The sequence below is a fragment of the Loxodonta africana genome, chromosome 2 (assembly GCF_030014295.1).
Source record: "Loxodonta africana isolate mLoxAfr1 chromosome 2, mLoxAfr1.hap2, whole genome shotgun sequence".
NCBI lineage: Eukaryota > Metazoa > Chordata > Mammalia > Proboscidea > Elephantidae > Loxodonta > Loxodonta africana.
In genome coordinates, this window is record NC_087343.1 from 220,374,252 (window position 1) to 220,387,785 (window position 13,534).

Genomic DNA, 13,534 nt, shown 5'->3' on the forward strand with positions numbered 1-13,534 from the left:
CATGATTACCATACAATCCTGTCCTAGGCCTGGCTCATCAGGGTCAGAAATTCTTTAGGCTACTCAAGAGCTTTGCCATCACCTGCCTTCTCCACAAACACACAACAGCAAACAAGCGGGTTTTTACATAGGCCTGAAGATTCCTTCTTGATTTAAGTTCTTGGTAGGGATTGTGACAGTTTGGTTTCCAAGACCTGCAGAAAACCTGTCCTCCATTGCCAGCCTCATTCCTCTTACTCTGTACTTGACAGGTCATTTGGAACCAATGGGTGGAGAAGCAACAGGGGACTCAGGAGCTCTGGATATCAAAGTGTTGATATTTAGTCTTTCCAGTTGACCTTTAGAAAGCTGGTGATAACTTTCTGGAACTCATTCTTTAGACAATTAAAGAGAACTTTTTAATATGGACACACCATTCAGTTCCTTTAAACCCTTCCAGGGTTGTTATTAAATGCCGTCGAGTCGGTTCCGACTCATAGCGGCTCTATGTACAACAAAATGAAACACCGCCTGGTCCTGTGCCATCCTCACAATTGTTGCTATGTTTGACCCCATTGTTGTAACGACTGTGCCAATCCATCTTGTTGAGGATCTTCTCCTTTTTCACTGACCCTCTACTTTATCAAGCATGATGTTCTGCTGCAGTTCATGAGGTTTTCACTGGCCATTTTTTTTAGAAGTAGATCTCCGGGTCCTTCTTTCAGTCTGCCTTGGTCTGGAAACTGCTGAATCCTGTCCACCGTGGGTGACGCTGCAGGTATTTGAAATACTGGTGACATAGCTTCCAGCATCTCAGCAGCACGCAAGGCACCACAGTATTACAAACTGACAGACGAATGGTTGTTCCAGGGTAGGTGACCTAAAATGAACTAGTCCTCGGATTCCCAATTCTACATCAGTCCCAGGAGGCTGTGCACACTGTGCACCGTTGCTAGAAATAGATTTATAAGCTCACAGCTTATCTGGAAGGCCTCAGTCATTTCCCTAAAAATTGCATGAAGTTTTTGGTGCATGAGTGAATTGGGATCATGAGGCCAGGTCAGAGAGGTGGTCTACTGTGTATATTAAGAGGAATTTAAGCAAGAGTGTATTTTCTGTGTCTTAAGATATTGTCAGGATTCTCTGTATCAAGGTGTTATGGATTGAATCGTGTCCCCCAAAAACGTGTGTCAACTTGGCTAGGCTAAGATTACCAGTGTGATTGTCTTTCATTTTGTAATCTGACGTGATTTTCCTTTGTGTTGCAATCCTAACCTCAGTGATGTATATGAGGGAGAATTAGAGGCAGTTATGTTAATGAGGTACAATTCAGTCTACAGAATTAGGTAGTATCTCGAGTCAATCCCTTTTGAGATATAAAAGAGAGAAGCAAGCAGAGAGGAGGGGGACCTCATACACCAAAAAAGAAGTGCTTGAGTGGAGCATATCCTTTGGAACCAGGGTCCCTACGCTGAGAAGCTCCTAGACCAGGAGAAGATTGATGACAGGACCTTCCCCCAGAGCCCACAGAGAGAAAAAGCCTTCCCCTGGATCTGGCATCCTGAATTTGGACTTCTAGCCTCCTAAATTGTGAGAGAATAAATTTCTGTTTGTTAAAGCTTCCAAATGTGGTATTTCTGTTATAGCAGCACTAGATAACTAAGACACAAGGGCACAAACATGATAGGATGTAGGACATCATGGTTGTTAAAGTGGTGGGTCGGTGAAGGCAATGGAGGCCCTCGGTGAGACGGTTTGACACAGTGACTGAAACAATGGGCTCAGTCATAGCAATAATCATGAAGACGGTGCAGGGCTGGGCAGTGTTGCATTCTGTTATACATAAGGTTGCTATGACTTGATGGCAACTAACAACAGAGCTTCACCAGTATAGCCCATGGTCAGCTTTATGTCATCTCACTCTTCCATCACCTTCTACCCCAACTTCTCCAACCCTGGCACTTCATGAGTAGCCATGGTGGATGTGGGGACAAGGGAATGGCCAGGCTGAAATGCAAATTAAACGGAATCACTGGGCTCCTGTAGATGGTATGAGAAAAGTTCTACATGACTTAGTAGTTATGTATTGAGAAAAGACCTTGCTTACTTTGGAAAGGTGGACATTGTTTGGGCTGTCACCTGGCCACATGGATGCCTAAGGGGAAACCCAGTCCATTAACTCTATAGCTGTTGTCCATCGACCCTACAGCTAGCGTCCAGAAGATAAAGAATTTGTCTGAGTTTCACCAGTCTAAAATATAGCAATGTGCTTCCAAACTTGGGTTAGTAAGATGACCTCTCAAATCCTGTAAAGAGAGACAAATCAGATTAGAAACAGGCAGAGGTCCAAAGGAAAATGAACTATTATTACTCTCTATAATAGTCTTTTAAAATATAAAAAACCAAAAAACCCCAACACCGTTGAGCCAATTCCGACTCACAGTGACCCTGTAGGACAGAGTAGAGCTGCCCCACAGAGTTTCCAAGGAAAGCCTGGTGGATTTGAATTGCCAACATTTTGGTTAGCAGCTGTAGCTCTTAACCACTACACCACCAGGGTTTAATTTGCGGCTTTGGACCTCTCTGTAGACAGTAAATCTAGGCCACCTACCTACTTGAGAGGTAGGTGGATTTTTTTTAATACAGTGTTTATATGTTGAGCTCATTTTAATGAGCATTTTCAAGGCAGGAGTCTTGAAAGCAATCTATTCCAGAGGCACTTATGACGTAGAATTTTTTATTTTTGCACAGCCTGAGAGACAGATTAAAAAAAAAAAAAAAAAAAGGCAAGGTTCTAAATTTGGGTAATGTAGAAGTTTTAGACTGATGAAAGATAGAACTTTAATTTTTTTCCCCCCCAGAAAGTAGCATTTCATCTCCTTTGCATAAAAAAGCAGTCTGTGAAGAAGCAAACAATAAGCTTTCCACAAGGGTTAAATTCTGAAACCCTTGGAAGAAAAAAAAAAAATGCATAGAATGTCTAACGCTAGAGCCAGCAGGTGATCTTTGACATGGTCCAGAACCACTTCTTCGGGCTCACCGGGTCACTGAAGCTAAGTAGGTCAATGGGCTTGCCTCAAAAATAAGTTGAAGGAAGGGAGGGAAGAAGAGAGAAAGGAGGAGAGAGCGGAAGGGAGGGAAGAAGGAAGGAAGGAAGGAAGGAAGGAAGGAAGGAAGGAAGGAAGGAAGGAAGGAAGGAAGGAAGGAAGGAAGGAAGGAAGGAAGGAAGGAAGGAAGGAAGGAAGGAAGGAAGGAAGGAAGGAAGGAAGGAAGGAAGGAAGGAAGAGGTGGAGGGAGCGATGAGGAAGGGAGAGAAGGAGGAAGGAAAGAATGAGAGAGGTAGCAAGAGAAAGGAGGGAGGATAGAAATTTCTGAACCTGTACTCAGATGGTAATAACTGGCTGGTTAGTGACTATGTTGGTGGCTTGAATGGAAGTCTGCAGAGAATATTAAGGGAGAGGAAGGTACTTGCTTAGTTTGTTACCTGGGAGACTGAGCAGCCATGGGCATTTGATCAAGTTGAAATGGGAAAATACTGCTTGAACATCCAGATGGCAGAATACTTAATGTTTATGGGAACGGAAGAAACCCCTGTGGGCTAGAGCATGCCTTGCGATTCTTTTCTGATTGTTCTTTCATGACGTTGTAAGTTTAAGATTAACTTACGTTTTCTAAAGTTGAAAAACATGATAGGATCTGGGAACCAAGGAGTCAGGAGGCAGTGATATCAGAAGACCAAACTTCAATGACGCCAGAAGGGACCCTAAGAATACCTTGAAAAAAATCATCATGTCTGGCAGGCGGTTTGCAAGACCACCTCAAAGGGGAATTAAAAATTCTCCAGATTCCTCAGACTTAGCCTTTCTTGCCCTATAAAACCCTCCAGCTGGCCCTTTGTGGGCAGACAGAATTTGGGAGGAACCTATCCCCTCTGTTTCTTGCGTACTGGTATTCCACAAAGCCCTCTTGCTGCTTACCACCCTCCTGTTTCAGTATTGACTTTGAGACAGGTGGCTCGAGTCCAAGATTTGCGGTAACAAAGTCCTCTGGTCAAAGCCCAAACCTCTGACCTGGAGATCAAGTTATCCTTCTCTACTATAAGGTGAAATTGACAAGAAAGGACTTCTCTCTATAGCCAGTGCACTGAATTTGGACTTTTAACCTCCTGAATTGTGAGAAAATAAATTTCTGTTCTTTAAAACCACCCTCTTGTGGTATTTGTTACAGCAGCACTGGGAAACTCGGACAGCAGGCACATTTCTCTGCTGCAATTACTCAACTTAGCCATTGTGGCATGGAGGGAGCCATAGACAATCTGTAAATGCTGGGTTCTAATAAAACTTTATTTACAAAAACAGAAGTGGGCTGGATTTGGCCTGAGGGCCATAGTTTTCAGATCAATGGTCTGGATAGTGGGCCTGGCATCAAGGAGGGAGAGGAACAAGCAAGAGAGCCTTTCAAGAGAGATGTAGAGTACTTGGACAAAGCCCTCATTCAATTGAGACCAGCCCGTGCTTTGTCTATTTCCAGCCAAAGAGCAGGGGCTGCCTCTTCTGTGCCCTGCCCAGCACTATGGGCAGAGTTCATGGTGTCAGGATCGTCTCTGGTTCTTTAAATTGAGCTCAGAGTTGAGTCCTGGTGTTTGTCAACCCAAGTCTCGGTATTGAGGAGAACCAATCAATCGGCAGGAGACAAGAGAAGCAGACATCCGAAATAAAGGCAGACAACCTTTTCTTTTTTATTTCACTTAGACAAAATGCAAAGAGTGTCTCATGAAATTAAAAAATGAACAAAAAAGAAAATCAAATGGATGCCCCCACCCCTTCACTGACGGCACTCATCCTAATTAACGACAAAAAGAAGACCGATTGAGGACCCAGCTTCTAATGGGAAAGAAAAGTGTGCAAACATGAATCAAGTTCTCCCCTGCCCCCAAATCAACGTTCCTTTTAAATTCACAAATAGGGGAATTTTTTTTTTTTCCTGTTTTCTTTCTTTAATCTTGTGTGATAGAACTTCCAGTCAGAAGGTTTAATTCGTTCCCCATGCACTTTGTAGAAAATCAGTAAAAATGCAGTAGCTGTGAAGGTCATAAAACTGGACTTCTTTCCCAAAAAATCAGATGCCCAGGCAGATGGAGCTCACACTCAGACAGAAAAAAAGCAGGAGAGTCTTGGCACTGTCTGTGGTTTCAGTATTTCCTCTTTTTTTTTAATATAGTTTGGCAATTTTCTGTAATTATAAATATTGGAATTCAGTAAAAAAAAAAAGGTAGCTTTGATTGGATTTTTTTAAATTGTATTTACAACCACGGTCCAGTCATGCTGTTTGTTATACCAGGGTGTATGATTTTGCGTAGGGATTGTTTCCTTTTAAATGGCCCCGAGAGTCGAGCAGTGATTCTTGGGAGCTGCTCATTTTAGCTGCCTGTCCCAGCTCTGCCCCTTCTCGCTGAGGTAATGTGGCCACAGCCCCCGGCTGCCACGACTGTCCTTCTCTCGTGGACGAGGTGGAGGAGGAGGCCTCCATGGGGATTGGCTCGAGGACTGTGGGGCGCTTCAGGGTCCGACTTTTCTGAGGTTCCAAGCACGCCTGCCCTAAACTCAGGTCTCTGCTGGTGCCTGGACCTCCTCGGTTTAACAAAAAGTCCATTCTAAGGTATGGAGGCAAGTGTATGAGGTCACCTGGAAACAAAGAGAGAGCAGTTAGTTCCGCTTTTGGTAATCATTGTCTGGAAATCCCTGGGTGGCGCAAATGGCTGAGCATTTGACTGCTGGCTGAAGGGTTGGTGGTTTGAACCTACCTAGAGGCACCTCAGAAGCCAGAGGTAGTGATCTCCTTCTGAAAGGCTAAAGCCTTGAAAACTCTATGGAGCACAGCTCTACTCTGCCCACATGAGGTCGTCACGAGTCAGAACTGACTCCATGGCAACTAACAACGACTAACAACTACAATTTGCTGAGTGCCCCTGTGTGCACAGGGTAAAATTTTCAAAGTTTAGAGGTGGAAAGGAAATGTCATTGCACGTTAACACATTTTCAAGACACCTTGTCAGAGCTCGGGGTTCCTGCATGGTACAAACAGTTAACATACTCAGCTGCTAACCAAAGGGTTGAAGGTTCAAGTCTACCCACAGAAATAACTTTTTGAAGAGAGGCCTGGTGATCTATTTCTGACTAATCAATTAAAACCCTGTGAAGCACAGCTCTTCTCTGACACACCTGGAGTTGCCATGAGTTGGAATCGACTTGACAGCAACTTTTTTTTTTAAATCAGAGCACATTACAAAGGCCGGTGGAACCATCCTCATGCCTTTCCATCAGACAGAGAAATAGCTGCCCTCTCTACATTACCTAGGATCTTAAATGTCATCCTTTATTCAAGAAATGGAGGTAACAAGACCTTTTGAAGTTACAAGATCTGTTGATACCATAAGCAAAAAAACCCTGTACATCAAAGGTGGCAGTGTACACTGGGTATAAACTGTGATAAACCGAACCCCTTGGCCAACTGAATGCATTCTGGAGAGCCCAGGGCTTGAGGAGAGAGCCCAGGAAACTGAGGAAACAACAATGGAGAGCTGGTTCTCGTCTCAACAAGTCTGCTCAGCTGTGTGACTTTGGCTGGCCACTGAGTTAACAGGTTTCTATGATAGTTTTGGTGAAAATACCTATGCATATGGCCTTCTTACCAGACCTTGCCTACCTGCTGAACTTCTTGTCTCTCTTCTGTTTAGGTTAGTGCTGTGTATAGAGATAAAAACAGCTTAGACCAAATATTAATATTTGTACTTCCTTCTCTAGATCACTCAGTTTGTTGTCTATGGTGCCACGGAGATGCCTCACTTAGGTCTCCTTCAAGAGAGGGGAAAGGTTGGGATTCTCCAGCTATCACCCCAAGAATACTGAGGCTACCTTTTCTCTGGGCTGCATCCAGCCAAGGACTGAGCATGACAGGGTTCAATGGCTAACACATTCCTGCCCAATGCAGGATTCCTCTAACAGATGATGTCTGCTCAGGGATTCCCCATTGGCCTGGCTGGACCCTTCTCAGGGGTGCATTACAATCTGAGGTTTTTCCTACCCAATCCTTCCTTCCCTTTCTCTTTTCACAGAAGTCAGACCTACATCTTGGTCTATGGGACTCTCCTTATCTGCTCCTGATCCCTCTCTCTCTATTCTTCATAACAGTTTCCCCCAGTAAATCCCTGGCATGTATAATTCACCTTGGTATCTGCTTCTTGGAAAAGTGAACTGACACAGCTCTGTCACCATAAACTACTGAAATGCCCTTTTGAAGATTAACTTCTAATTGCCAAAGTCTATGATTTCTTCTTGGTCCTCATCCCAACTGTACTGTCTGCAACATTGGATGCTGTTGATCTTTTCTGTTCTGGGAACTCTCATCTTCCATAACACTGTGCTATCCCAGATCTCTTCCTACAGTTCTAACTGCCGTTTCTCAGTCTCCTTTACTGGATCCTTTTCTTCCACAAAAATCCATACATCCCCTAAATTCAGGGTTTCCCCAGTGTTTGTTCTCATCTCTCTCTCTCGGAGAGCTTGGTGGCTTGCATCATCTCCTTTAGAATACCTCTCACATCTACCCTTTCAGTTTTGCTCTCTCTCCTGAGTCCTAGACTTGAATTTCAGACTCTTTGGTAGACATTTATACATGAATACCCATCCTTAATTTTAAATACCACACGTTCCAAACCCAGTTTACGAAGGCTAGTCCCTGACCCCAACCTCACCCCAAATGCTACTTCCTCTTGCTTCCCTAATTGTGTTAAATGCTGTCACCATCCTCCCAGGTGTTAATGCTTGAAACTTTAGAGTTCTCATTGTCACCTTCCTCTCCAGGTTAATTCTTCTTGCAAAATATCTCTCGATTCCTATTTATTCCCGTCTTCATGACCCCAGTTCAGTTCCCTGCAATGCATGAGCACAATTAGGGACCAGCCACTAGACGCTCTTTGCAATCAACACACCCCTGGTTTGAGCTGGAGTGAACTCTGGATCTAGCTCTCTGGCTCATTCTGGAGCCCAGTACTTCTCAACCTTTCTCATTTTAAGACACGTGTAGATGCTGGGATGAATGCAGAAGGTTCTTCACAGCTACCTCGAGGGCCCAGGGGCTCACCATCTTGGAATACCTGTAATTCTTTCAGGACATACCAGGTGGGAAGTGCTGGTTAGTGAATGGACTGGAGATGTTCAGTCCCGGAGCAGGAAACCAAGTAGGAGGGTGTGCAGGCGAGAGAGACCTAACGGTGGATTAATGTGAGGGAATGAAATCATGAGAGGGAATGAAATCATGAGATATGAAGGAGGCCCAAGGAAGATGGCTACAGATTTGATGACAAGTGGGAGTGGTGACACAGAAGGAGGGGTCGAGGAAACTGGGTGGAGGGTGGAACTGTCCACTGTGAAAGATATCTAGGAGAAAAATCTTCTTTGGTGGAGAAGCTGATGGGTTTGATTTTAGACATGCTGAGTTTGATGTGGTTGGGGAACACCTGAGAGGAAATGTCTACTGGGCATTTTATCTTAACTCATCTAGAAGCATAGCTCATTTCCCCTTTTAATCTAAAATAACTAACAATTCCTGTTGCTTTTGCTTCACAATAGTCTCTATTTTCCTGATTTTCTTAAAAGCCCCACAGCTGTCAAGCATGCCTTCCTCAGCAAGCATCTTCGGACCTTTGGACTCTGAAGGTGCAGGGGAGGGGAATCACCAGACCACTTACGCCAAGCAAGGGCTGCCAGTAGTTAGTTGATGTGATAATGAAAACCATGGAAGCAATGTGTGCGTAGACAGTGATTTAAACCCCCGGCACCTTAGAAAATGCCTTCAAGTTTACCACTGAAAAGGAATACCCCATAAAAGAGAAGGAAAGGACTACTCAATGGTATAGAACAAGAAATAATAAAAGAAAGACAGGCACTGAAAATGCGTTTTATACAATTTAGGTGAGCATAAGAATTTTCAAAATGCTGTTCCTTAAGATTTATCCCCAGGAAAAGAGAAACAATGACCTCCTTCTCTGGAAATTTACCAGGTGACTTTCATGTCCTTGCATTATATTGCCAAGCCCCTTGGTATTCATGATGCAAAAACCCATTTAGCATTTTCTCATTTGCTTTTTTAGGGTGCCTTTATCCTATAAGTGATGGTGAGTAATTACATGATTTCATTAAGAACTGTAGCATTTATTTTATGAAAATGGTCCCAGAACCACTTTGGGTTTGGCTCACTGAAATCAAAAGTACTCTAATTCAATGTTGGCTCCCTACAGCGAACTGGACCAAGGGAAAGCTCATAATAAATACTTCGAGAACAGGTTTTTAAAACAGTCTTACAGAAAGAGATGACATCATTTGGTATTCTTTTGAAAAGGGTTTTTATAATGTGATGCATCTGGGCTTTGGCTGAGGGACAATTATGGCACAAGGTCCACCATTAGAGGCTCTAACGTTGAAGGTACAGGTATACCTCGCCATATGTATTAGCCCTGTTTTGTAATATGAAAGCATTTAATCTTTAAAAGTGAAACCTTATTTCCCTAATGCCTTTTATGATGGCATTGAAAATTATTTATCTTCATTTATGGTAGTGAGTGTATTCTTTAACTGTTCCTATCAGGGGGTTAATTATCTGCAAACAAAGATCATGAAAGCATCAACAGGGCCTCATTAGAAAAAAACTGGAAAATTCTTTTGCAAAGTGAAGAATATATTGTATGTGAACCAACGCGCCCTAATTGGCCAATTGTAATTTGTGGATTTTTTATGTATCCTATTTCGTAAAAGTGAGTATTGTCATTAGTCTGGAGTCCCCAATAAGTAAATTATCTTATATTTGCTCTTTTATTGATTGACATGATTAATATTTTGTTTAAACACTGGAAAAAAATACAGCAGACATTTACCTCCAGGGTTATTTAAAAATGTAGGTCAAGAAGGCTTCCTGCTGTTTCTGAGCCCCAACTAAATCTCGAGCGCCTGACACATTTGTAAGGTGCTGTAATGGATTTGGAGCCAAGTCTCCAAGGATGAATAGAGTTTGTTAAACCCTTAAAAAACGGTAGCATTCTGGTCCCAGTTGGATTGCAGGATGGTCAGGCTTTAGATTGGTCTGAACAAACCTCTGTGAAATCAGGAGAAAAAGGCCATGTTATTTGCACCCTGCCTGTAGGTGTTCCCACTTCAGACTTAGTGAGTAGAAGACTTAGGGTAGCTGAGGAAGACCGGTGAGAAATAGAAATCTTCAATAATGGGGCTAGCTCGGCATCACATCACCATATACAAAGACTACTTGTGTTTGCTCACTGCTAGTCCGCCAAGGGAGGATATCTCCAAGTGATTGCTGAGTGATCCAGGTGACGCTTTATTAAATTGTGCAATGCACTAATTAGCTCCTTTCAATGGTGTGTGTTTTCTGGTTAGCATTCACGGTAACCCTTTCAACTGTGTGAAGGCGGCAGATGAGTGCTCTTAATAATTCATGAACTTAATGAACAAGAAAGCATCAGGGTGATGGATGAACTTTGTTTATTGATGACACGTTATGTTGGTTAAAATCTCAGCCCATGTGCTAGTCCAAAGACCAGTCTGAAACTGGATACTTGGATTGTCCATACATTTACTATGCTATTCAGACAGCTATAGATACCAAGACAACTCATGTTCTTATTACTGAAGAAAGAGTGAGATGGAAGACTGTGACAATCTGGATATCAGCACCCTCCACCTCACCTGCCCTCCATCTGCCAGTTTCACACAGGGGAAACAAAACATCAATTCTAACCATGCAGATTAAGAGCAGAGGTCTGGAATGACATTGTCTGCATTTAGTCTGACTGCCTCGCGATATAAATCTGGGCTCAGTTTCCTCGTCCATAAAATGGAAATAAATCCAGAACCTACTACAGAAGGCTGGAATCCCTGGGTGATACAAATGCTTAGTGCACGTGGCTGTTGACTGAAAGATTAGAGGTTCTATTCTACCCAGAGGTGCCTCAGAAAAAAATTCTGGTGACCTACTTACGAAAAATCAGCCATTGGAAACCCTGTGGGGCACAGCTCTACTCTGACATTCACGGGTCACCATGAGTCAGAGTAGAATCGACAGCAAGACAGCAACTTTTTTTTTTCCCCATAGAGGGCTGTGGTAATGATTAAGTTAGATAATGCACGTGAAGGTTTTGTCAAAACCCTCCCTCTCCTTTCTGAGAGGGTCTGAAGTCGTGGAATGGAGGTTGGCCAGGGGAATGAGTCAGGAATGCTTAGCCATACCTCAGCTTCTGTCCTTTTTTGACTGTAACGGGCTTGGGGATGTCTCACATGGAAACTCGCTGAACATTTCTACTGAGGGGCAATGGTTTCTGCCTCCACCAACTAGGACGGTGCTGGGGGGAGACACCCAGCTACTGTCGGGACAGCTCTGACTCACGGTGACCCCGTGTGTGTGTCAGAGCAGAACTGTGCTCCAAAGGGTTTTCAATGACCGGCTTTTTGGAAGTAGAACACCAGGCCTTTCTTCTGAAAGGAGAAAAGGAGGAGGGTTCTCATTAATGATCAATGACAGCAGCCAACACTAGCTGTGACTTACAGTGTCCCCACCCTGTGCTCTGGGCTCACAGCAGCCCCTCTGCAGGCTCAGCTGGGGATCTCCCATTACCCATCCCTGCTTTTCCACTGAGTCCAAGCTGGAAGAATTTTCCGTAGCTCCCCTGCTCCCTGGGAAGCAGGCACCAGGCCAAGTGGCCACCAGAGAAATCCTTGGGGTTAGGCTGGAACAGCTCACCAGCATCTGGACTTGTGGCTTTGCTGGATGCTCCGCTGGGCCAGAACCCCCTTTGAACACATATGACTCCACAGGGCTCCTCACTGTCCAACCCTCTCCACTGACTCACCTCTGCCTCTGACACCACTTGATGCTCCACGGAGCAACACATTCTACAACAATCAACTGGGACCAGCTTGAGTATCTCATGATTTTGAAATTAGCAGTGACCCAGGATTCACTTGGCTTTGAATGCCAGAGTCATTATGTTGGGCACAGACCCCTGGGTGCCCACAACATGCAACCCTTGGCACCCTTGTGTGTAAATCCGTCATTTCCACACACACATGGCCCACGGCCCCTCTTACTACTCTGCCCTCAGGAAACCAGAGACAGTGAAGTGCGCTTGTCATCTTGGTAAGAGTTTACTTCCTCTATTACCTCACTTCCTTCTTTTTGCTTCCCTCTAACTTCCCTTCCTCCTTCCTTCCTCCTTCCTTTTCTCTCCCCGCCCCTGTCACTTTTTATTTCCTTAGCCTTGAAACTTTTCTCCACAAAGTTAAAAGGCATGGTGGAGGAGTAAAACTGTGACCTAGAGAGTGCAGCAGGAGAGGGGCCAGGAGTTAGCTGAGCACAAGGCAGGGACCAGGGCACAGCAGTCAAGATGTGTGTGCATGTGTGTGAGAGAGAGAGTGTGTGTGTGTGTGTGAGAGAGACAATGTGTGTGTGCGTGTGAGTGTGTGAGAGTATGTGGGTGAGAGTGTGTGTGTATATGATTTGTGTGTGAAAGTGTGACCGTGTGTGTGTGTGTGTGTAACAGTGTGCCAGTGTATGCGTGTGTGAGTGTAAGAGTATGTGTGAGTGTATGTGAGTGTGAGACTGTGTGTGTGAGTGTGAGAGACTGTGTGTGTGAGTGTGAGAGACTGTGTGTAAGAGTGTGTGAGTGTGCATGACAGTGTGTATGCATGTGTGTGTGTGCGTGAGAGTGTGTGTTAGTGTGAGTGTGTCTGTGTGAGAGAGAGAATGAGTGTAGTGTGAGAGAGTGCAAATGTGTGCGAGAGAAAAGAATGTATGTCTGTGTGAGAGAGAGAGAGAGAGAGAGACAGAGAAAGAAAACGTGTGTAAAAGAGAGAGCACCAAGCAGACAAGGGAGCCAGAGGAGGGAGGAAGCCCCAAGGGAAGCAGCAGACCAGAAGGGGAAGATGAGGTGTGTAGCAGAAAGAGTCCGAGGCTGGCAGGAGGACCTGGGCTCCCATTCCAAAAGCTATTCCAGAGGGAACGGATCTCCACACTCCAACACTCACTTCCTCATCTTCCTTTCCTTTTGCCCTACTGACCTATCTGCCCCTGCTCCTCTCAGCTGCCCATTTAGCTACACCCAGTTAATGTTTCCTTCCCACACCTAGCATGAACACAACCCTGGGACAGAGGCCTGGCGTGGTCCAGTTTGGGCCTCTGGGACACAATCTACCCACCGAACATGGTGGATTTTAATTGTGCATTTGCTCACCCGCACAGTAACACCACTTGTGCCCTGTTCCTGAGGCCGATGCCCCTTGTGTCCAAGGTGGGGAGTGAGGGTGAGTGTGCAAAGGAGTGTGTAAACACAGAAACTGAGTTTAGGGACTGAGGTGCTGGGACCAGGGTGGGTGAGGCTTTGGTGGGTGGGTGGGGAGAGGGGGGCTGAGAGAGAGAATCAGAGTGATGGTAACACACACACTTACATACACACTAACATATACTCACACACAAAACACTCATGCACATA

At 44.6% G+C, this 13,534-nt stretch overlaps 1 protein-coding gene across 2 annotated transcripts in view; it reads right to left on the minus strand.

The window, feature by feature from the left end:
* Positions 1-5,203: 5,203 nt before the first annotated feature.
* Positions 5,204-13,534, minus strand: part of DSCAM (DS cell adhesion molecule) — a 774,401-nt gene continuing 766,070 nt past the window's right edge. The window contains exon 32 of one of the 2 annotated variants that reach the window (XM_023559109.2): positions 5,204-5,609. In XM_023559109.2, coding sequence (XP_023414877.1) covers positions 5,311-5,609 — 299 coding nt within the window. In that variant the 3' untranslated portion in view covers positions 5,204-5,310. Of the gene's footprint in view, positions 5,664-13,534 lie in introns of both variants that reach the window. The other variant, XM_064279473.1, reaches the window with a different exon arrangement.